The 24,199-nt window shown below is 45.6% G+C and overlaps 1 protein-coding gene across 2 annotated transcripts; it reads right to left on the bottom strand.

Annotated features, from left to right (window-relative positions):
* Positions 1-574: 574 nt before the first annotated feature.
* On the bottom strand, positions 575-24,199 carry SPATS1 (spermatogenesis associated serine rich 1). Of its 2 annotated transcripts, none has more exons than XM_080997496.1 (7): positions 24,044-24,199; positions 21,485-21,617; positions 21,268-21,392; positions 17,666-17,827; positions 15,638-15,764; positions 11,791-11,853; positions 575-1,253 (listed from the first exon to the last, which is right to left on the bottom strand). In XM_080997496.1, exons 1-7 carry the CDS (start codon positions 24,057-24,059, stop codon positions 1,124-1,126), a joined length of 756 nt encoding a protein of 251 aa, XP_080853622.1. In that variant the 5' UTR covers positions 24,060-24,199; the 3' UTR covers positions 575-1,123. The 2 variants fall into 2 exon arrangements, with proteins under 2 accessions (XP_080853622.1, XP_080853621.1); XM_080997495.1 differs by having other exon boundaries at positions 24,139-24,172.

The following is a 24,199-nucleotide window of genomic DNA, read 5'->3' as shown; positions in this document are numbered from 1 at the left end:
ATATAAATAAATTATTATTATTATTATTATTATTATTATTATTATTATTTACCTACTAGCTTAGCTTTGTGATTATATACTACATATAAATTACTTTTTTATTTTTTAAACTATCTGTGGAAAGTTGTGGAAATCCTAGGAATGCTGTGGCAGCGTGGCCTCAGGGGCTGGCTCCTTCGCCTGCTGCTGCTGCGGAGGGGACAGAGGGGGGAAGCAGGCCCCGGAAGCAGGGGGGGCAGCAGGAGGAGGAGGAGGAGCCACCAACTGCCGTGTTCCTGACGTGACGTTGGCAATGTCAGCCCCAATCTCCCTCCCGTTGGCGCCTCTGCCTCCAATAATGTTTGTAGCTGTCCTACCACAGCCCTCTCCACCAGTTTCCCCCAAAGTGAGTATTTCTAGCTGCTCAATAGCTGCTTCGGTCCAAACGGGTCCAGAGCCAGTTTCTTTAGGAGCTGCTGCATCACTGGCTCTTTCAACGCAGCAGGGACCACCTCTCAGGTATTCTGGGGAGGGTGGGTGTTGGATGGAGTTGTCAATTACTTTCCTTAATAACTGTATGAAATGACTAAGGCTCTGATTTTTAATTGTATGCGTTTATTGAAGGTTTCTTTTTTTAAAAAAAGTCTCATGGTGCTTGGATCCCTGCAGCTTCTCAGCCCAGCAACCACTACCTAGAATCACCAGGATATCACATCACAAGTGGCTGAAAATCCTTGGCTGAAATTATCAGAAGAGAATGAGTTCCTTCCAACTCTAAAGTCTCTGTTCCATGTCCACTTTCCATACAAGAGTTGTATGCAAATCTGCTATGCAAACTGTTGGCATCTAAACTCCTGGCATCTAATTTAAAGTCTAGGCTCAGCCTTAGAACATATTAACTTTGACTAGATGAAAGTACCACTGAGCAAGTGTAAAATGTATTATTTTCATTTGTGAATGCAGACTAATAGTTTCAAGAAAGTAACGTGATTTATACTAAAATGGCTAATGTCTAATTTCATTTTTAAAGAAACCTGTACCTGGACATAAGCACCTTCTACAAATAATGACAATTGTTCTAGGACAATAAATTGTTAGCAGGTATATTCCCAGGGACCTTATGACATGCAACCAGAAAAGTCTATCATTTCGTCAGTCCAGTTGTAAACAAAGACTGCAGCAGAGATGGAGCGGGCTTCCAAATGTCCAGGCGTTTCACTTCCATTTTTTCCCTTTCTAATTCTTGCTGCTTCTCCTTTATGTGGAAAGGAATGCTAGAGTGGGAGGCCACAATGGGGGAGATAAAAAACACACCAATTAATCGTAGAGTTTCACTGTCACAACAGAGTAAATTCAAAGCTGTGCACCCAAAGGTCATGCTCCTTGGCATGTAAATACACATGTAAAGGTAAAGGGACCCCTGACCATTAAGTACAGTCGTGACTGACTCTGGGGTTGCGGCGCTCATCTCACTTTACTGGCCAAGGGAGCTGGCGTACAGCTTCCGGGTCATGTGGCCAGCATGACTAAGCCGCTTCTGGCGAACCAGAGCAGCCACGGAAACACCGTTTACCTTCCCGCCAAAGCGCTGCCTATTTATCTACTTGCACTTTGATGTGCTTTCGAACTGCTAGGTTGGCAGGAGCAGGGACCGAACAACGGGAGCTCACCCCGTCGCGGGGATTTGAACCGCCGACCTTCTGATCGGCAAGTCCTAGGCTCTGTGGTTTAACCCACAGCACCACCTGCGTCCCGAAATGCACATAAAACTCATAAAACTCACCTCAAAAAGCAGACAGGCATTACAAGCTCAGAAATTTGTGCTTTGTCTACTCGGGATAGCAGTATTAGAGAAATGTCATCTCTGGTTCTACTTTAGACATGTTTTTCACCTGGGACTGCTGCCTAAGCTCCTTGAGGCTGTTTGTCCCCTCCCTTCCCTCATGTCAAAGGCAGGGGCCTTTGGTGCAACCTGAAGGGCAAGAGCTACAGACCTGTTGCTTTTTGCATGTGGTTCGAAGCTTCAGATCTCTGCAAGGGGAGCAAGAGCCCAGGGTATTCCACCAAACAGGGAATACTTAATTTTTTTCCACCTGGAAAAATGATGTCAGACCATCTGGATCTTCAAAAGAAGCTGCTGCCCTGACTCTATGGAGATAGCCCAGAACTGACCAATTCTCCATAGGTGAAAAGCGAGGAGGACTAAAGAAAGAGAAGGTCAATGCCAAAGAGTGGCAAATGTTGCTTGAAAATAAGTTCTATCCATCATTAGATTTACCCACAGATTTGGATTATGTGGGAGCAGAAGCAGAATGACTGGAATATTTGCAGTCCTCCCACCCTGATAAAAAAGGCAATGTTGCCAGTACAACTGATCAACCTTCACTGCTTAATGTTTATGTCATCAGTTCCTCTCAGCTGGAAAGTCAGCAGTGCTCAATCCCGACAAAGCCTGAGCAAAGGGAGTAACCTGATATTTGCAGATCCAATCCCTCGGCTGAGAAGGTAACAGAATCACTAGGAGCTATTAAACTTGGTCAGATGCCCCAAAAGAAGCCTGCTCTAGGTCCTAGTGTTCCACCAGTTTTCTTGGAATCCAGTATGGCAATAGATCCATTAGCAGTCAGACTGCAGAAAGAGAAAACCTTGGCTCCTTCTGAGCCACAGCCATTCCCTAATGAGGCTGAGGAAGAACTGTTCAGTTCCTTCAAAATGACTTTGGCCACAATGCACGATGATATCATAAAGAGACTGAGCAAAGATACAAAGTAAAAGGTCAAAAGTCAAAAATACAACACAAAGCTAGTGAAACAGTAGAACAAAAGCTTATAGAAACAAGAATACAGGAATTCAGGAAAACGAAGGAAGGATGCAGTGTTGTGAGTCAGGACAAGCCTGAAGTTGCTGCTTCACAAATGGCAGAGGCAAGTGCAAAGTAATACAAACAGAATTTCTGCAGGTCATATAGTTGCTATGCACGAAACCTGGATGTTCACAGAAACTGTAGTTAATCTACAATTTACTTTTTACTATCATTACTATCGTATAATGATTTACTATCATTAGTATACCAAGTAACTCCCATAAAGAGTGGCAGACCAAGAAGCGGCAGACCCTTTGAGAGCCACAACATCCTAAGACACAGTAACTCCTCTGGAAGCTCTTGGCCCTACTGGTCTCTCCTGGTGAAAATACAACCCTTGCCACTTATTCAGCATCTATTCTACCTCAGAGTTCCACATTTACTAAATCTGCGAAATGAGTATCCAAGTCCACAGGTTGTAACAATGGTATATTTTAGTGTCTGAACTGATGACTTAACCAGACTCATCTTGAATTCAGCAGGATTTGCTTCTGAGCAAGTTAGGATTCTGCTTTTGGGTGCCTTAATTAGTATGGAGAAGGTCTTTTCGGAGGAAGAGCATAGGAAGAGGAGAAGGAAGAGGAGGGTGGTGGTCATTATTATTATTATTATTATCCATTTACATCCCACACTTCCTCCCAAAGCACCCCAGGCTGAGCAATCGGACCTCAAAGGACTGGGGAACTGTTGTTTTTGCTGCAAAAGACTATCAGGGCTACCTCTTTGCAAGGGAGCACACAGGAAAACTGATTGATTTGCAAGTATCTCTTGATGACTGAGCAATATGCATGTATTGTAGTTTATGGTATACATTTTTTTAAAACTCCATATATCAGACAAAAAAACAGAAGACAGACTTGTAAAAAATAAAACTGCAGCAGACTGGAAAATACCAGATGGAAGTGGGAATGAATTTTGGAACCACTTGAGGCACATCCATATAGCCCTGAGTGAGTGTGGAGAGGATTTCATGCGGCCTGTGCAAGAGGCATTTGTGCAGCACCGCAGAGTTAAAGGTTTCAAAAATGCCAATGGCCTTACACTAACATTTTTGTGCTTATCTCCAACATGATTTGTCAATCAAAGAAGAAATCCATTGTATATTCAAGTCAATCAAAGGATGTTTTAGGCAAAGAAGGATTATATATTTTAAAAGCCTCTTTATACAAGCCTGAATTCTTTGTGGGTGCTCTCCCTTTTATATTCTCGCTATAAGCTGCAAAGGGCTTTAGCCACCACAGGAGGGAGGTAAAGCTACAGTTTTCTAGCTTGCACAATGGAAACTAAAAGAATTGGAAACTAAAATGAAGGAAGTAGAACCATGAAATATACCCTCATCTCTTTTACACTCTAAAATTTATAAAACCTCATAACTCCAAGATTCTATTCTATTCTATTCTACTCTATTCTATTCTATTCTATTCTATTCCAGCTGTTTCAGGATTGGAGAAGTATTTCCTAGGGCCATTTCTCATGAAACAAAATAGCCTAACAAAAAGTTAGTTTTGTTAGTTTGTCAGGTGTATGTGATTAACACAAGTATTTTACAACAATCCCGCAGAGTGCCTCTACCAAGTGTGGCTTCCTATTGTTGTTTTTTTCTGTGGCAAAACAGACACATTAATTCATCATGCATCATTTCCTACAAGAAAGGCCTTCATCTTGCATGAAGAATCCTAGAGGGTCCTGGCATCCTGCCTGAGGCGTTGTGAAGCAAAGTGGTACTGAGCTCATTGCATGGCTGGTGTATCAGATGAGGGGCCACACACCACCCAAAGTCACTCTGGGACACCCATCTCCAACTGCTGCCCTCCCCCCGTCTGCTGAAAGATACCCCATGCCTGAGCCTAAGTTCCACCAACACATGTAATCAATAAAGTTGTGGCCATTTGAATTCCAGATCGTTGTCTGCCTGAGTCTGTACTCTCAGACTTTGCCTTGGAATGAGAGCAGGGAGGCACTGCGACTGGGACTGCAATTGCTGGTCCTTCTATCTGGCTGTTGAATACTAGGTTTTAATACATTAGTTTTTGGTTTTAGGATACTGAATACTTGTGTCAGGGAACTGACATCGGAGCCAGAGGCGGAGGCTAGGCTCTCAAGCGATGCTGGAGAAGGGCCCAGCAGGGGGAGAGGCGGCTCACCAGCTGGGGAAAGAAATCAGCGTAACACCAGGGATAAAGGGGGGCAGATGGGGGAATCGGCGAGAGGGCTCCAGGACTCCTGCCGGAGATCAGCGAGGAGAGCACGGGTCCTCCGCTACCCACGCCCTCCCTGCGCAGAAGGCTTCCGCGCAGGGAGAGTAGGAGGAGGCTTGGAGTCAAACAACTTTTATGCTGGAAAAGGTTTAAGAAACGCCCACTGACGGATTCTGCTAGCAACTGAACAGCCACGAAGTGCAGGGCTGTCCAGACAGAAAAGGTTTAACAAGGCAACCTAGCCAGGAGTGGCACCAACTTGCGCACGAGCAACCCCTACATTTATTACAGCAATCCGTCAGTCCTTGACGTTGCTTGTGCGCAGCGACAGGCAGGCAGCAGAATGAGCCAAACCGGAGAAGCCGGCGCCACGGAGGGAGCAGCCGGAGTGCAAAATCTGGTGGAGAGGAACCGAGATTTGGAACAGCATGTGGCTCTTCTCATGGCGCGGTTGGAAGAAAGGCGGGCTCACGATGCACAGGTCCGGACCACCCCCGTAGCAAGGAAGGTACCGGGACTGGTACACAAGTTTGGGCGGAAACCCCAGGACTACAACGCGTTCCGAACGGAAATAGAATACGCTTTGGAACTGCAGCATAAGGATTTTGCGGACGATGGGGAGAGGGTGGCATACATTGTCGGGCATCTGCAGGATGGGGCCAGGGAATGGATCAGGCCCCTAATGGCAACGCAAAATGCCGCCTTGAAAGACCTGAGGAAATTCTTCCAGGCGATGGATGCGATGTTTTCCAGTGATGTGCAGCAAAGTGTGACTCGGCGGGAACTGATGGGTTGTAAACAGGGGAACCAGTCAGTTAGAGACTACTGGTCGCGCTTTGCCATGTTAGTCCACCGGCTCGGGTGGGAATTGGACTCGGAACCCATTCAGATGTTGTTTGAGGAGGGGTTTTCCCCTACGGTGAAGGACGAGCTTTCCCGCGCGCCCCGCCCGCAGTCAATGGATCAGCTGACCAAGGCTGTGCTTGCGATTGGCGTAAGGCAGGAAGCGCGGGCTCAGGAGAAGCGGGAAGGGAGAGGGGAACGTTGCCATGACTACCGCATTCCTGAAATACCGAGGCAGCCTTCCCCGCCGGCGGAGCCAATGGAAATTGATGGCGCGCGGGCGCGCGGGAGGTTTCAAACTCCAGTGAAGGTCGCAAAAGGGAGGGAAAGGATTGGAAAACTAATTAAGAAACCAGAGGCCTTTCTTTTGGGTATTGTCGGCCAAGGGGTGGTAAAGAAGGACCAGACATTTTTTATGTATGCAACAACAGCAGCAAGGATACTACTCGCAAAGCATTGGAAAGCTCAAGATCTACCCACACTGGAAGAATGGCAGATGCAACTGATAGACTACATGGAACTGGCCGAGATGACCGGCAGAATTCGAGACCTGGGAGAAGAGAGGACTGAGGAGGATTGGAAGAAATTTAAGAACTATTTACAAAAACATTGCAATTTGAGTGAATGCTAAACAGGATGCTAGATCAATATAACTGAGCACCACTAAACTTAGATGACTTTAAGAAAATAAGTGAGATTGAGAAAATATAACTCTTTTTGAGAACTAGAAGATTATGAAGCATAGAAGGGATATAAGAATGTAAATAAGATAATAAATTGCTGACAAAATGCTATAACGATGAAAGTGGGAGCGGGAGATGTGAGGAAGTCCAAAGAAAATGTGAAATTATGTTAAGATATATGTTACATTGCTTATTATGTTTATTTCTATTGTAAAACCCAATAAATCTCTATAAAAAAAAAAAAGGATTGGAAAACTAATAAGAAGTGTTTCCTCTGCCAGCGGCCAGGACATTTTGCCAGGGTCTGCCCTCAAAGAAAGGCCTGGCAAGGAATGGTGGGAGCTGCTGGAGGTGAGGAGGAGGGGGGAAAGGAGCAGGAGCAGGGAAACGCCAACGCTTGGCTGCCACTCAGCGGGCACAGCAGCCAGGCCAGCAACCAATAGAAGTGCCCCAGCCAGACCCCCCCAGAGCGGCCATAGCCATAGAAGTGGTGCTAGAACTCCCGAATGGGCACCCAGTCAAGGTGAAGGGGCTGTTGGATTCAGGCAGTTCCTGCAATTTCTTCAGCAAGGACTTCGCCCTAGAGCACCAGCTCCACCTGCTGCCCCTGGATTTTCCCTTGCAAGTGACCACCATTGATGGCAGGGAGCTTCTGGGAGGGGAAGTGACGCACCAGACCCCACCAATGAGAATGAGGGTTTCCAGGCACACGGAGACCATTGCCTTTCACGTAGCCACACTGTCAGGACCCCCAATAATATTAGGGATGAGCTGGCTGGCACTACATGATCCAGTAGTGGCATGGCATCAGCGGACGGTCACCTTTGGGTCAGCTTACTGCTTGGAACACTGTCTAGGGGGGAAAACCCCAAGGATGACCGTGGCCAGGGTGGCTGGGTTAGTGGTGGAGCCGAAAGGGGAGGTGCCACCACAATATGCTGACCTGCAGGAGGTCTTCAGCGAGAAGGAGGCGGATAGACTACCCCCCCATAGACCCTTTGACTGCCAAATCAACTTGCTCCCAGGGGCTCAGCTGCCAGTGGGTAAACTGTATGCCATGTCGGACTGGGAGATGAAGGAGTTGCGGGGGTTTATTGACAAGAACCTGAAGAGGGGGTTCATAAGGGAATCAAAGGCGATGGGGGGCAGTCCGGTGTTCTTTGTGGACAAAAAAGGGACTAACCAGCCCAGATTGGTCGTAGATTTTAGGGCGTTAAATTTGGTATCAGAACCCGTGACCTTCCCAATGCCCAGGATTGACGACATTTTAACACGGGTGAGGCAGGGAAAATTTTTTACCAAGCTGGACCTCAGGGGAGCATACAACTTGATTAGGATGAGGGAGGGGGACGAATGGAAGACCACAATGTCAACCCCGCTGGGGGCCTTTGAGTACTTAGTTATGCCATTTGGATTACAGTCGGGCTCCGCCTGTTTTCAAGCTTTCATGCACCACGTGTTGGGGTCCCTGCTGTACAAGAACTGCGTAGCCTTCTTGGACGACGTCTTAATCTATTCGGACAATGAGAAGCAACATGTCAGAGACGTCAGGGAAGTGCTAAAGAGACTGCAGAAGCACCAGTTGTGAGTCAAGCTGGAAAAATGTCAGTTTCACACCAGAGAAGTCGAGTTTCTGGGGTACAAGTTGTCAGACAAAGGCCTAGCTATGGACCCAAGCAAGGTGCAGGTGGTGCTGGAATGGAAGGCCCCCAAAACCCGGAAGGACGTGCAGAGGTTCCTAGGGTTCAGCAACTTCTACAGGAAGTTCATCAAGAACTTCGCCCACTTGACAGCGCCCATCACAGATTGTCTCAGTAGCAAAAAGAAGTTTGTCTGGACAGAAAGTGCCCAGCAATCCTTTGAAAGACTGAAGAAGGCGTTCGCTTCGGAAGAGCAGCTCCTGCAAGTTGATCTGGAGAAACCCATGAGGCTAGAGACCGACACGTCCGACAGAGCCATTGGGGCGATTCTTTTGTAGCCAGGGAGGAGCAAGCAGGAATGGAAGCCGTGTGCCTTTTTCTTGAGGAAGCTGAGCAAGTCAGAGCAAAACTATACGGTGTACGGCCGCAAACTGCTTGCGATCTATGCGGCGTTTCGCCGATGGCGACATCTGCTGATAGGGGCACAGCACAAGATCCAGGTTTGTACTGATCACAAGAACTTGGAGTACTGGAGGACCGCAAGAGTACTCAACCAGAGACAGATTCGATGGGCACAGGAGTTTTCCAAGTTTTCCTTCGAAATCCGATACGTGCCAGGAGAGGAAAACGTAAGAGCAGATGCTCTCTCCCGGAAGCCGGAGTACATGGAAGGAGAGGGACCGTCGGAGATACGACACGTGATCCCCGAGGACCGATGCGTGTGTGGGGGAGCCTTGGTTGGGAAACGAGAACTGGCCGGGCTTACTAGAAACGACGTGTTCGCTCAAACTAAAATCCGGGAACTCCGAGATGGAAGAGAAAACCAAGGGGGTTTTGAGGAAAAGGAAGGGGTGCTGTACTATAAGGGGGCGCTGTATGTACCGGGGGAGACCCTGAGGGGAAAGGTACTCAAACAACTCCACGACAGCCCCACAGCTGGGTACTTTGGACAGCACAAAACCATGATGCTCGTCACCAGGCAATTCTGGTGGCCAAGGGTGAGGGAGGATGTACGGGAATATGTACGGGGGTGCGACCGCTGCCAAAGGGCAAAGGGGGAAAGGGCTGCCCCCGAAGGGTTACTGGAACCCTTACCCACGCCGGGAAGACCCTGGGAGGTGGTGTCCATTGATTTTATGACCGATTTGCCCAAGTCCCGGGGGAAGACAGCAGTCATGATAGTAGTCGATCTATTGACAAAGATGTGCCATTTCATAGCTTGTTCACATGTGGTGACCGCAGAGGAGACAGCCAAGTTGTTTGTGGATCACATCTTCAGGTTGCATGGGGCTCCCTTGAGAGTAATTTTGGATCGCGGGAAACAATTTACTTCCCGGTTCTGGAGGAAGCTCATGAGTTTGCTGCAGGTAGAGGTGAGCTTCTCGACGGCGAGACATCCGTAAACCAACGGGCAAGCAGAAAGAGCGAACAGTGTACTCCAGCAATACCTACGCTGCTACGTCAGCGAGAGGCAGAACGATTGGGTAGAGAAAGTAGCGCTGGCTGAATTTGCGTACAATAACGCTGAACATGTGTCCACGGGAATGAGCCCGTTCATGGCTAATTATGGGTGTCACCCCAGGGCCTTCCCGGGGAGTGGGGAGGAAGGGTGGAGCGTACCTGCGGCAGAGCAGTTTGTGGAAGAAATGGAGGCTCTGCACCAGCAACTTAAGATGAACTTAGAACAGGCCAAGGAAATTTACAAGAGGCAGGCAGACAAGCACCATAGGGAAGGGGAGACCATACGGGTGGGGGACCGGGTGTGGTTGTCAACCCAAGGGTTACCCTTTAAGGGGGGGTGCAAGAAGTTGCAGCCAAGGCGGCTGGGGCCGTTTGAGGTAACACAGCAGGTGAACCCTGTAGCATTCAAGCTCAAGTTGCCGGACAACATGAAGATACACCCGGTGTTCCATAGGTCCCTACTCTCACCGTACAGGGAATGGAGGGGAGTCCTGGGGCGGGAAGGCGAAGTCACCACACACCCGCAGATAGAGGAGAGGGAACACCACAACCGGGCCACGGAAATACTCGATTCAAGGTGGCGAGGGCGCCAGGTGGAGTACCTGATAGCTTGGGAGGGAGAACCCGGGTCGGAAAACACGTGGGTTCCCGCGGAGGCAATCAATGACGGGTATCTTGTGGAGGAATTCCACAGCCTGTTCCCGGACAAACCCAAGCCACTAGCGAGATTCTGGGAGGAGCAATTTGGAACCACAGACGATGAAGAGGATTTTGTGGGTTTTTCTGCCTCCGAAGAGGAGGGAGGAGAGGCTTCGGAGGAAGAAGAATCAGACTGGGAGGCCCACCCCGCAGGGAGAGATCGGAGCGGGTGGGAAGCGGGTTTTGAATCCTCAGAGGATGGCGACAGCTCCTTCCGGGGATTCCCCGCATCGTCGGCCGAGGAAAGGGACGAAGTTGGATCAAAAGGTCGGGCCGGGGGTGAAGGGGGTCCTGGGGGGGAGGTGGATGTCAGGGAACTGACATCGGAGCCAGAGGCGGAGGCTAGGCTCTCAAGCGATGCTGGAGAAGGGCCCAGCAGGGGGAGAGGCGGCTCACCAGCTGGGGAAAGAAATCAGCATAACACCAGGGATAAAGGGGGGCAGATGGGGGAATCGGCGAGGGGGCTCCAGGACTCCTCGCCGGGGATCAGCGAGGAGAGCATGGGTCCTCCGCTACCCACGCCCTCCCTGCACAGAAGGCTTCCGCGCAGGGAGAGTAGGAGGAGGCTTGGAGTCAAACAACTTTTATGCTGGAAAAGGTTTAAGAAACGCCCACTGATGGATTCTGCTAGCGACTGAACAGCCACGAAGTGCAGGGCTGTCCAGACAGAAAAGGTTTAACAAGGCAACCTAGCCAGGAGTGGCACCAACTTGCGCACGAACAACCCCTACAACTTGCTTTTAATACTTTTGCTAATTTCCTTTGTTAGTTGGACTTCAAGATATAAATAAATCACCAACTGAATCACATACAGTACACAAAAAGTAAATAGTTACTTTCTTAGTTTTTCGTTGCAAGATTAACAGTTGGCTTGACCTCTTCATGTCATGCTTAAAATAAGCTCTTAGAAAATCTATTTACTAGAGTTGCAAGTGACTCTTAAGTGCTTCACCAAAAGCCCATGAAAGCATAACCTGGATGCTCTGTGGCTTAGTTCGACATATAAACATCTGAACCAGGACAGTGGCATATCAATTTCCCTTGCTGCTCTCTAGCTAGGGGCGGAGGCTAAAGTTTGCATTTAAAGGTGAATCTACTGAATTCACACTTTCCAATGATAACCAAAACTCAGTCATTATGCAAATTTTGTACTTACCCAAATTTTGCAATTCTCCAACCAACCCATGCATTATATTAGGAGAAATTACTTGCGAAAATGTGTATATTAGTTGAAACTGCATATGAAACTGTGTTTATTAGGATAAATTAACATAAAGCGCTGAATGAAAAATGAGAAGCAGAGAGAACTGAAATTGGCATATCCTTCCCTATTCTCCAAGGGTAGGATTACTTTGTTTGTCTTAAAGCATAAAACAATAAAAGCATACAAGGGCAGAGTATTAAATGAAATACTAGATACATACCAAGGAACTCCTGGCAAGTGCTGGAGAGGAATAAACGTATCTGACTGCTTTATATACTTGGAACTATTAAAAAAGAAAACAAAAGCCATTTGGACTTAGGGAACAGACACATCATTGATTTTGATTTGATTTGGTTTGGCATTACATGTGCAAAATCCTAATGCAGTTGCTATGAGGTGCAAGTTCTTTCAATAATAGAACCCACATTTCTTGTTCAAGACTATAGAAGATATATGGATTTGTTTTTTTCTTGACAATAAAATGAGTTCACTTGTAAAAATTGCCTCTGAGCTTCTACAAGTTTGGAAATTTCTCTATATAAATCTATGGCTTTTTGCTTTGGTTCCAGAAAGTCACATACAGGTCACCAAAGACATCAAATATTTCTCACAATATATGTACTTAGAAAGACTGCAGGTTTTTTTTTTAAGAAATCTCTCTTGAAAATAGCAAAACAATAGCATAAATCCTAGCAGCCACATCAAACGTCATTTTCGCAAAATCTCTAGCTTCTTAAAGGGTTTTGATGGCCAACAGTGGCACAAAAGGCACAAGTTAATGCCCATAAGACAACTGTCATGCTGATGGCAGAAAATCTGTGTTAAACAATGTAAAGACAGATCTGTGTGTCTCCTTTGGGAAGACAAAGATTTACAGGACCAGTCTGGCAATATTTTATTCCATTATCAAGCTGTAATTTCCTCTCCAAGATCCTCTTCCCACTGTAACCTTAAGTTTATGAAAGACTTGTGTATTAGCATCTAACATTAAGCTATGCATTTTTGAAATGAAACCTTTGTTATGCTGAACAGGGTCTAAAATAAAGGATTCAAAACAATAGCTTGGGCCTTAATAGGGATGTAGGTCATAAAGTATGATATGTGGTGGGGTTGCACTCCAGTGACCTCTTGCCTGCTCTGTAGTTGAGGCCCACTTAGAGGCATAGGCCGAGTATAAAAGGTTGGCATGAAAAACAAGCACTGTGTTTTCTAAGGTGGAAGATACAGATATTTGTCTAAACAAAAAGGATGGTGAAGCAGGACTTCCGGGTTGGCGCCTCTGGCAATGGCGGATTTCCTCCGATCGGGAGGAATCCGCTCCGTGGAAAACAGGGTCTGAACCGCCACGGCGAGGCGGAGCCCCATCAAAAACCACAGGCGGGGGAAGCCTGTGGACGTGGGATTCGGCCGGTACCTTTGCGCCCCCCCTACTCACGGGGAAACCCGATTTCGGGGTTCCGGAGCGACGTGGGGTGAGTGGCGCGGTGCCTTGAATCGACTGCTTGTTTCACGGAGTGAAGCCGCATTGCTGTTGCCGGAGAGCGCTGACTTTTTCCTGTGGACAATTGGACTCTAAACAAGTACCCGTGAGTAGAACGGAAAATTGGATTAAGAAATTTCCTTTAATTTGGCACTGAAGCGGAAAGGTATAAACAGGAAGTCTGCCTTCCGCTTTTTGTAAATAGATTGAAGCAAAGACACGGCAAGCTAGAGCTTAGAAAATCATTTGTAAAGGATCAATTTTCATCATTTAAAATTACTGAACCCCCCTTGGAAGAAGGAGAAGAGGGGGGAACTTTTTCTGGACTGATTAAACTTGCAGAAGACAAGTAAATAAAAGCAATTATCCACCGTCCTGAACCTGGGAGCGGGGTGTCAGGACAGACGTCTTCGGGAAGTTCATTGACTATAGACAAACGTTTTTGACAGATAGTTAAAAGAAGAGAAACATATTGATTCCTTTGTTCCCCTTCGCATCTAAAAGGAACAAAATATTGACAAAATATCTGAAAAAGGAAACTTTGTTGTTAGATTTGCTTTTTTTAAAAAAAAAGAGAGAGAGAGATGGATACAAATAGAAGCTTTTCCCCTAGAGGGAGCTTGTGAAACTGTAAATTCGAACTGGGGAGCTTTGCAGCTGCAATAGATTAAGATCGTGGGAACAGACTCTGACCTTCAACAACAATGTACTCGGAGGCTCTGGTGTTGGCCTTTTGTAAGACAAGTGCTTTATTGGAACAGTTACATGAGAAGATGGATTTGATGACTGTTGGGATCGGAAAGTTTGGACAGGCAGTGGGTACTTATTTAGAACCCACTCAGGAATTAACTCAGGAGTGTGCTTTGACAGATCAGATGAGGGAGGAGGTTGTTGCTGGACCTAGTGAGGCAGAGATGGAGGGAACTGTGGCCCAGCAGGAACATGAGTTGCTGGACTTGACGAATGAACCTGGAGAAAGACAGATTTGGAGAGACAGAGTTCTGTTTGGCTTGGAGATGGGGGGCTGGATAGACCCCCCTATGCAGGGATGTTTTGACTTTTCAAGTCTGGCTTTGGGCCGGGAGGCGTTTGGAGTTGTGCGGGCCCTTAACTTTGGAGGGACTTTGAAACATGCTTTTAAATACCACATGGAGTTCAGTGTTGACTTTGGAAAAGGGGCTGATCTGTCGAGAAGGGACAAAAGCATTGTCAAGCTGGAGTCTCCCCGAGTGAAAGGAGCAGAAGACAAAGTAAAGCACAGGTATAAATATGAAGAAGATCTGCGGATGGGACATGGAAGAGATCCAAGGGCCTCGGATATAAGGTTACCAGGTTGATGGACTAGATGGATGGGGTAGAAAGGACTGACAAAACCCGAGACCAGGAGAAAGAGACGTTGGATGAAGATTGGAAGAAAGTTTTAAACAAATTATTTAGGAAAATCTTGTAAAAGTAAAGAGTATTAGAAAAATGTTGGAATGAAATTATTTGGCTTTAGCAGAAATGTTAAAAAGAATTATGTAAGAATATGTCATGGTTAAGAGAATTTGGTATAAATAAGATTTAAGTTATAAGTTTTAGGGCCTTTTTAGGTAAGATAAGGTTAAAATAGATTAAGGTAATTTAATGATAGAATATTATGAAAGAGGGAAAGGATTTGCTGAGATAATTAACAACTAGAATACAAAAAAGGGAGGTGTGAGGAGGTCGATGAAACAAAGTAATGACAGTTAATGATTTGGGAATATTGGATTTGTTTTTAAATTTTTTGTCTATTTTTGCTTTTTGATTTTGATGTATTATGTGTTTTGTTTTTTTGACCTTGTTTTTTTTATTGATTCGTATTGTCTAAATGCTACTTGTTTTTTTCCCCTTGTTTTTTCCCCCTTTGTTTTTTGTAATCTTAAAATTCTCAATAAATATTATTTTTTTTAAAAAAGGATGGTGAAGCAGTAGTAACAAAGGGGAGAGACTTGAAGAAAGTCTAGATCAAGGTGGGGAACCTCCATCCTGCAGCCATAGTTACAGCTGGCATGGGTCCCAATTTGGGTTGCAAATGCACACCTGACACTGTGCGTCACCATGTGCTGGACAGGAAGGGATTCAGCAGCCAAGGAACAATTAGGAGTCTTAGAATTATGTCATTTTATTGAGATCAATATTTTAGTCATGTTGGACTCAGGTGCTGTATCTTATTGCATTTGTAGTTTTGTATATGATTCCCTTTTTCTTAATGTGTGTACGGTCATACCTTGGTTGTCGAATGGAATCCGTTCCGGAAGTCCGTTTGACTTCTAAAAACGTTCAAATACCAAAGCGCAGCTGCTGATTGGCTGCAGGAGCTTCCTGCACTCAGTCGGAAGCTGCATTGGATGTTTGGCTTCCAAAGAACGTTAGCAAACTGGAACACTCACTTCTGGGTTTGCGGCGTTCAGGAGCCGAAATGTTTGAGTCACAAGGCGTTTGAGAACCAAGGTACGACTGTATATTGTTTAGAGAGATTTATTGCTTAATTGCGTCACTTTAAATGTGGAATGTGATGATCACTGTTATCATCAGCCATCACAGGGCTGAGTGTGGAACTTGCCTCCCAAAGTTCACTGGAGGCAGGGTTGGTCCCAGTTTGTGGAAGTCTTTGCTTTGTTCTGGATAGGCATAAGGGTGGTCTCCCAGTGTCACCAACGGAATACCATTTCTGGAGGCATCTTCAGTCACTGTGATGACAAATAAAAACACAACTAGATAGGACACGGGGGACAAAAGTTTAGTTTCTACCATTTGAACCGTAGAAAAAGATCCATTTGAGTCATGCACATAGATAACATTAATTTAAAGCTATGTATGCCACTATAACCCCTTCATGGATCCCTGCCTTGTTGTGGCGAAGGGGCTTGAATAACCCCAAGAAGCTCTGAGCCATGCCGTGCAGGACCACCCAAGACAGACAGGTCATAGCCGAGAGTTTAGACTAAATGTGATCCACCTGGAGAAGGAACTGGCAAACCACTCCAGTATTTTGCCAAGAAAACTCCATGGACATAAAAAAGGAGACGCTTTGAGAAGAAAGTGAGTTTCCAAGGCATGCTCTGGTTCATAGGGTCACGTAGTGTCGAGCATGACTAAGACGACTAAACAACAAATGCCACTATAAACCTAAAACCACTTTCTTAAATTTTAAATAGAAGCATCTGCAGTACCGGATTATGGTGAAATCTACACACATATAAAAATGCTGTGAAAATGTTTTTTTAAAAAAAAGTTTTGAAAAATACATTGAACTTGGCATAGGTCACTGTCGCTATCTAGTGTCACATTTGTATATTGCACTTTACAACACATTTAAAATGTTTTATTTGCAGCTGTGTAGATGAGTCCACAGTCACACTCTTGAAATGCTACAATTCTGACCCATGATGCATGCTGTTCTTCTTTAGGAGAGGGTCGGGGGGGGCAAGGCAGTTGCTCTTGTGTGATCTCTTAGTGGCCTTTGATATCTTGGTGGCATTGGATCTGCAACCAATCAGGGCAAGGAATAACACGGAACTAGACAACAAGTGGCAGGTTTTCGGAAACCTTTCAGTAAACATTTCAGGCCCACCTTCTTGATCACAAAAATATTCAAGCCAAAGCATTTGCTGTATTTCATTAACCTATCTATACCCCCATTTTCACAGAGTATAAAGCACCTCACACAACTGAAAACAAAATTTAAAATAACGTGAATAAACAAAAAGCAATGTTAAAAGAGCAACAGGTTTTCAGAGCCTTGGAGGCAGGGGGCAAGGCTATAGATATGGGGAAAAATGATAATCATCTATACCAGGGGTGACTAACCCAAGGACTTGAAGGTGGCCCCCAGTCCCCTAAGAGATGTTGTGGCCCCTGAACCATCAACATTTCTCATTTGAAGATGGCTTTATTCTAACAAGTCTTGAGTGCTCCGGGGGATCCACAGCGGTGACAATATGCTGTCAAATGGATGTGGGTGGGTGTTCACTTCCAACCCCGTTTAAAAATCACTAAAAAGTTTTAAACTATTTTAATAAAAATGCTTTAAAAAAATGCTCATTGTTCCCACGTCTCTCATTGCAATACTGTGATTCCAGAGGTTATATACATGTGTGTGTGTGTGTGTGTGTGTGTGTGTAATGGCACCCACCCACCCCACCCCCCGCACACGCACACTGTAATGCCAGTCAGCTTTGTGGCTTCCCAAGGAGCCCCAAAGTGGTACCGTTTGAAATGTTTTAAATTATCTGTCTATATTTACAGACCACTCTTGTGAGGCCCTGATGCAATTTGGTGATGCCAAAATGTTTTGTGACACCCCTCCCCTCATTCCTCCTTTTTTAAAATGGCAAATTTGGGGCACACACACTTTGACATCCCCACTTTCAGCTGTAGCTCACAGAGATTTGACCTCAGTGCAGTTTTTGGCCTGAAAAAAGTTGAGTGACCTATACACTGAAAAATGAAAAGGAGACAAAACTCACATGTGGCTGATTCCACCTTGGAAAATGTGTATGAAAACATGAGAACTGAACCTCATAGTTTTGGTAGCCCAAAACTTTAAGATATTAAGATAAAGAATTGAAAGAGGTTTCTGTGGTGTTACCATATTTCTTCTTTCCAAAGCACATTTCCACTGTCCTTTCAGATGTTGTGGTTTTGTTTCTGAGGTGTACACCCTCAAAGAAACACTTTTTCCCCGTGTGATAAGTGTGACCAAAGGAACTTGGATAAAATGTCCATTCTGTGTCTGAATTCTCATTATCTCCTAAAGAAGAGAGAGAAATTGTAAGAATGGCTGAGCTTTCTTTTCTTTTTATCTATTTATAGTAATTTGAAAAATAAAGAATAATTCAACATTTCAAATTCAACACTTAGTCATTCAGCCTAGGACTTCCCCTCCATCCCTCCATGGTTCTCCCAAAATTCCAACTCCTGCTGCGTATTATAATTATTCTAAGTCTTCACTTCTTCCTAAAAAATCCCTCCACCATACCTTGGATCTCAAACACCTTGGGTCCTGAACAAATCGGCTCCCAAACAGTCAAAACCCGGAAGTGAGTGTTCTGGTTTTTCGAACGATTTTTGGAAGCCGAATATCCAGTGTGGCTTCTGTGGCTTCCGATTGGCTGCAAGATGCTCCTGCAGCCAATCAGAAGCTGCGCCTTGGTTTTTGAACGGTTCTAGGAGTCGAACGGACTCCCAGAACGCATTCTGTTCGAGAACCAAGGTACGGCTGTACTTTGCACTGCTGTCTTTTCTCAAATCCTACTTGCATTTTATCAGGTTTCCATGGAGTTTTTCAGTAATCTATTGCAAATGTATACATGGTTGCCATGAGGTAGACGACATCACATACTCTTCTGCTGATTTGCCCCCTGTACACAACGCCTAGAGGGAAATTTATATTTCTGATTCTTAATTGGCTTCCAGGTCGATCCACACAGGAAGTGCCCGTTGAACTCCTAGCAGACAAACATTAATTAATAATAATAATAATAATAATAATAATAATAATAATTTATTTATACCCCGGCCATCTGGCTGGGCTTCCCCAGCCACTCTGGGTGGCTTCCAACAAAATATTAAAATACAGTAATGCATCAAACATTAAAAGGTTCCCTAAACAGGGCTGCCTTCAGATGTCTTCTAAAAGTTTGGTAGTTGTTGTTCTCTTTGACATCTGGTAGGAGGGCGTTCCACAGGGCGGGTGCCACTACTGAGAAGGCCCTCTGCCTGGTTCCCTGTAACTTGGCTTCTCGCAGGGAGGAAACTGCCAGAAGGCCCTCGGCTCTGGACCTCAGTGTCTGGGTAAAACGATGGAGATGGAGACGCACCATGTGGCCAAATTTGTGAATTTATTTTTATGTTGTAAATTGTTACAGGTTGCGTTGTACGATTTTAGATGAAAGTTTCCTTTGTCATCTATTGTAAAGGCCTTTGGCTATAAACAATAAAATTGATTGAATGAGCTTTTAAATAATCCACAAACATTTTTCAGTCCTCCTTAAAGTCTGTCTCTTTTTGATCTCCAATTTAACAAGCCAAACTTGCCAGTTCTACATATTCTGTCAATTTCAGCTGCCATTCTTTTCTAGTAGGTAGCACCTCTTCACGTCATTTTTGAGCTTACAATATTTGCGCTTCCGTTATTGCATAAAGAAATAGATTCACCTGTTTTGGAGCAACATGTGTTCCAGTTATCCCTAATAAAAAGGCCTCTGGTCTTTTTGGGACAGTTAGTTTAAGTATCTTTTTTATCTCATTATAGATCAGCTCCCAAACGTCTTTAGCCACTTTACATGTCCACCACATGTGGGAAAATAAACCTTCTTTACACTTCCAACAGACATCTGATGCTGATTTAGACATCTTTGCCAATTAATATGGTGTTAGGTACCACCTGTATATCATTTTCAGGAAGGTGGGCAAACCATACCAAGACCATGGCTTCCTCCTGGACTTGCTCCAGGGCATGGGAATTGGGGCCAGGGTCTTATAGGACCAAGTCCAGAGAGGGGCATTGGGAGAGGGCCTCTCAGCTATTTAATACCTTTATGAAGCTGCTGGGAGCTTCATCAGCAGTTTGGGGGCAAGGTGCCATCAGTTTGCTGATGACCCACACATGAATCAGGAGAGACCATGCACTCCCTTGACACAGGGGTGAAATGGATGAGGAAAAACCAGCTGAGCTTGAATCCTAGCAAGACAGAGACACAATGGTTGAGTAGCTCCCATGTCTGAGAAACTGGTCAGTTGCCTGCCCTGGGCAGGGTTGCAGTTTGGGGGTGCTTCTGGCACCATTTCTGTCCCTGAAGACTCAGGCAGCTTCATTGGCTAGAAGAGCCTTTTATCAGCTGCAACTGGTTGGGCAGCTGTGGCCATTCCTGGACCCGGAAAGTCTTACAACAGTACTTCATGCATTGGCTATTTCAAGACTGGATTACTGCAGTGCGCTGCATGTTGGGCTGCCCTTGCACCTGATCCAGAAGCACAATTGCTGATAGGAGTGAGGCCTTGTCTGCGTATGTCACCTGTGCTCAGAGAGCTGCCCTGGCTGCTGATTTGCTACTGGGCCAAATTCAAGGTAAAGTCCATAACAACTTGGGACCAGTGTAGCTTCGAGATCCCCTCACTCTACATGTGCCACTTTGATTGGCAGAATTGGCACTAAAACAGGTGCCAGATGACACACACCTGTTCTGCATTTGTAAGAACTCAGTCATTTCATATGGCAGCAGCTGCACTCTGGAACTCCCTGCCTGTTGAGGGAGTTTGCTGTACAGTTACTCGTTTTGGCTCCTGCTAAAAACATCATTGTTTAGACAAGCTGACCCAGATGCTTAGAAAGTGGAGGTAGCTTTCAACTTCAATACATAACATTAACTTGTATATTAAGCCAGGGGTAGTTAACCTAAGGCCCGGGGGACGAATGCGGCCCAGTCGCCTTCTCAATCCGGCCCGCGGACGGTCCGGGAATCAGCGTGTTTTTACATGAGTAGAATGTGTGCTTTTATTTAAAATGCATCTCTGGGTTATTTGTGGGGCATAGGAATTCATTCATTCATTTATTTTTCAAAATATAGTCTGGCCCACCACATGGTCTGAGGGACGATGGACCGGCCCACGGCTGAAAAAGGTTGTGGACCCCTGCTTTAAGCCCAAATCCAATTTGTCATGGCCAGTGGCTAGTACAAGAAAGTTATTTGGATTTGGCTTTAAGTATGGTTGTGATTTTTTCTTGATTTTATTGTCTGAACAAAGAAACACTTTGAGGTATCTTACAATCAAGCGGTGTATACATTTCCTGAAACAAATAAGATGTAGACTAGGAATTAATTCTCTGAGAGGGGGAGACGTGGAATCAAGGACCCCGAATCACCAGCAATTTCCCACACAGGCCAGCACTGTAATGCTGCCCCCAACGGTCATGTCGCCTCCTGTGTTTTGGCTTCCACAAGGTGCTGGAGGAAGCCGGTGACAAATGTATTTGCCATTCCAGCCTGCTCGGACTGCAGTCAGGGGCCCTGCAATGCCTCAGTGGAGCAGCCGCGAAGAGGGGTGTCGCAGTGCCATCGGGGAGTCATTTGCGTGTGAGCTGCTTGGACCTTTGTGCACACTGGGGTGGCTTTATGTCTGGAGACCTTGGCAGAAACCTCCATGCAAACTGCCAGCATTTCATGGCAGTATTTCTTCAGCGTTACTCACGAGAGGACTTTTTCTGCAGTTGGACCTCCGCAAATCGGTCGCTTTCTTTTACCAGATTTGCTTTAGGTGGAGGTTCACTGGAATGCTTAGGAGAGCCAGAAGAGAAATTTTGAGAAGGATCATGCCTGACAAAAACAAATGGAAGGAAAGGATCACTTACTTATTAGTTGTCAGAATAAACCAATACTGGCTGAATATTTATGCATCTGGAACCTACCCAGAGGGATCTGCTTCTTGGGAGGGCTTACAGGATGCATCTGGATTTTCTTGCCTGCCATCGTGCTGGAGGGATGTTAATATTGCGTCTTGTTTCTGGGGCTCAGTGGATTTTCTTGTTGTGTTGCTTAGTTCTGGAAGGCAAGCAGCAATAAATAAACTTCCTCTGAAGTCAGCTGAAGATGCCTAGACACATGGCAAATAAACAAAAAAACACTTCTGACTTTGCAGGATCCTGGTATTATACTTGCAGGAAGAAAACACCCTTTTGTGGAAACATACAAGACTACAACTCTTTAGCCCTGCCTTGACCAATTGCAGAACCAGAGTTGTACTTCACGTTAAAAGGCTACATGTTTCCCTTTACATGGAGGCAGCTACTAATGGCTAATTATTTACACCTGTTTACACATATCCAGATGGACATGACTTTGTGGGCTAACATAATAAAATCAGCCTCAAGGAATCTAGATGGGATTTACTTACTTACTTAAGGTAAAGGTAAAGGGACCCCTGACCATTAGGTCCAGTCGTGGCCAACTCTGGGGTTGCGGCGCTCATCTCGCTTTACTGACCGAGGGAGCCGTTGTACAGCTTCTGGGTCATGTGGCCAGCATGACTAAGCCGCTTCTGGCGAACCAGAGCAGCGCACGGAAACACCATTTACCTTCCCGCCGGAGCAGTACCTATTTCTTTACTTGCACTTTAACATGCTTTCAAACTGCTAGGGACCGAGCTGGGACCGAGCAATGGGAGCTCACCCCGTCACGGGGATTTGAACCGCCGACCTTCTGATCAGCAAGTCCTAGGCTCTGTGGTTTAACCCACAGTGCCACCCGCGTCCCACTTACTTACTTACTTACTGGCAGCTAAAAACATATACAATATATTAGTTTAAAAGTAATTAAACTATAATAAAATTAAAATGATATCAAAACAAACAATAAAATACAGAGAGTAACAACTGCACAGCACAATTCAAAGCCCTTTCCTTCAAATCAGTTGGTTCCCCAAAGCCTGCCAGAATGATACTGTCTTCCCCTGCAGGTGGAAGGACTGTGAGGAAGGAGCTGGCCTGGCCTCCAAAGTCTGGGAACTGCTACCAAAAAGGCCCTCGGGTGAAGCCCTCCCCCTCTGTGCCTCTGCATGAGGTACCTCTGGAATTTGTTTTGATTGGTTCATGACGCGCTCTGCTTTCTTTTAATTGCACAAGAGACTTGTGTCCCTTAGCATCCAGCAAATTTTCTTTGCCCTGTGTGACATACCCTCCAACATTTCTGTGATGAAAATAGGGATGTCTCTTTCCATAATCATAATTTTACTAATTATACCCCACACATCTTACTCTGGGCAGCTTCCAACATATATAAAAACATAATAAAACATTTTTAAAAACCTTCCCTAAACTGGATTGCCTTCAGACAGCTTGGGGTTTGGATAACTCCAGATTCTGCCCAAATACCTGTTTTCCAGCTTTAGCTAGCCTCTTTTCCTTGCTATTTATTTATTTATTAAATTTGTATACTGCCCTTCATTCATAGATCTCAGGACAGTTAACAACATAAAAACACAAAATACATAATAAAAAGCACAAGCACACATACACACAAAAGCCAACATCCCCCTCCCATAAACACAATTTAAAAGGGCATTGGACGACAATCTGTCAAAGGCCTGGTTAAAGAGGAACATTTTCGCCTGGCAACATAAGGTGTAAAAAAAGGTAGGTAAAGTTAAAGGACCCTTGGACAGTTAAGTCCAGTCAAAGGTGACTATGGGGTTGCGGTGCTCATCTTGCTTCAGGCCAAGGGAGCCAGCGTTTGTCCACAGACAACTTTCCGGGTCTTGTGGCCAGCATGACTAAACCGCTTCTGGCACAACAGGACACCAAGACAGAAACACCATTTATCTTCCCACTGCTGTGATACCTTTTTATCTACTTGCACTGGCGCACTTTCAAACCGCTAGGTTGGCAGGAGCTGGGACAGAACAACAGGAGCTGACCCCGTTGCAGGGATTCAAATTGCTGACCTTCTGATCAGCAAGCCCAAGGGGCTCAGCGATTTAAACCACAGCACCACCTGCATCCCTAACTTATTAGCCAGGTTGTAATGAAATGTGAATCACAGCCGACAGAGTTTGAGTTTTTGATAACATGATCACAAAATGAACAGCTACGAGGCAGTGAATCCCTTCCCTGCAGATGGCACAAGCACATAGGAATATATCTCGTACCAGGTCAGAGCATTTCTCACTTTAATTCACTTGTTAAATGCAGCAGTGCAGCAATTAAACATTAAGCCACGGAAGGCACAGGAACACAGGAAGCTGCCTTAGGCTGAGTCAGACCAGGGCTGTCTGCACTGACTGCCACGGCTCTCCAGGGTTTCAGGCAGAAGTAATTCCCAGCCTTTCCTGGCAATGCTGGGTTCAAACCTGGGACTTTCTATACAAAGCATGAGCTCTGCTGCTGAGTTATGGCTCCTCCCAAGTCCTAATGGCAGGCAACAAAATCATTCTGATTCAAAATTTAGCCTTAGACTGAGAAACAATGCATTACCGGCAGCCCTCCCCATGCTTGCTATGCTCTGCACTCGTTTGACTCTAAGCTGCAAGGGCCCAGGGGTCTTTGCACCAGGGAGTTTCAGTACAAACCCCCACCTGCGCCCGCCATCCTGCTGTCGCCTGGGTGCCAAGGAAACAGAAGCAAACAAAA

Source organism: Podarcis pityusensis, assembly GCF_964106645.2.
Source record: "Podarcis pityusensis genome assembly, chromosome: 3".
Taxonomy (NCBI): Eukaryota; Metazoa; Chordata; class Lepidosauria; order Squamata; family Lacertidae; genus Podarcis; species Podarcis pityusensis.
This window is presented reverse-complemented; position numbering and strand designations above follow the sequence as displayed.

Coding starts and splice junctions, on each gene's coding strand:
- SPATS1 (XM_080997495.1), bottom strand. Junction 15,765..17,665: donor CTTTGGAAAGAAGAAATATG/GTAACACCACAG, acceptor TTGTCATCACAG/TGACTGAAGATGCCTCCAGA. Junction 1,254..11,790: donor CACTTGCCAGGAGTTCCTTG/GTATGTATCTAG, acceptor CTCCCACTCTAG/CATTCCTTTCCACATAAAGG.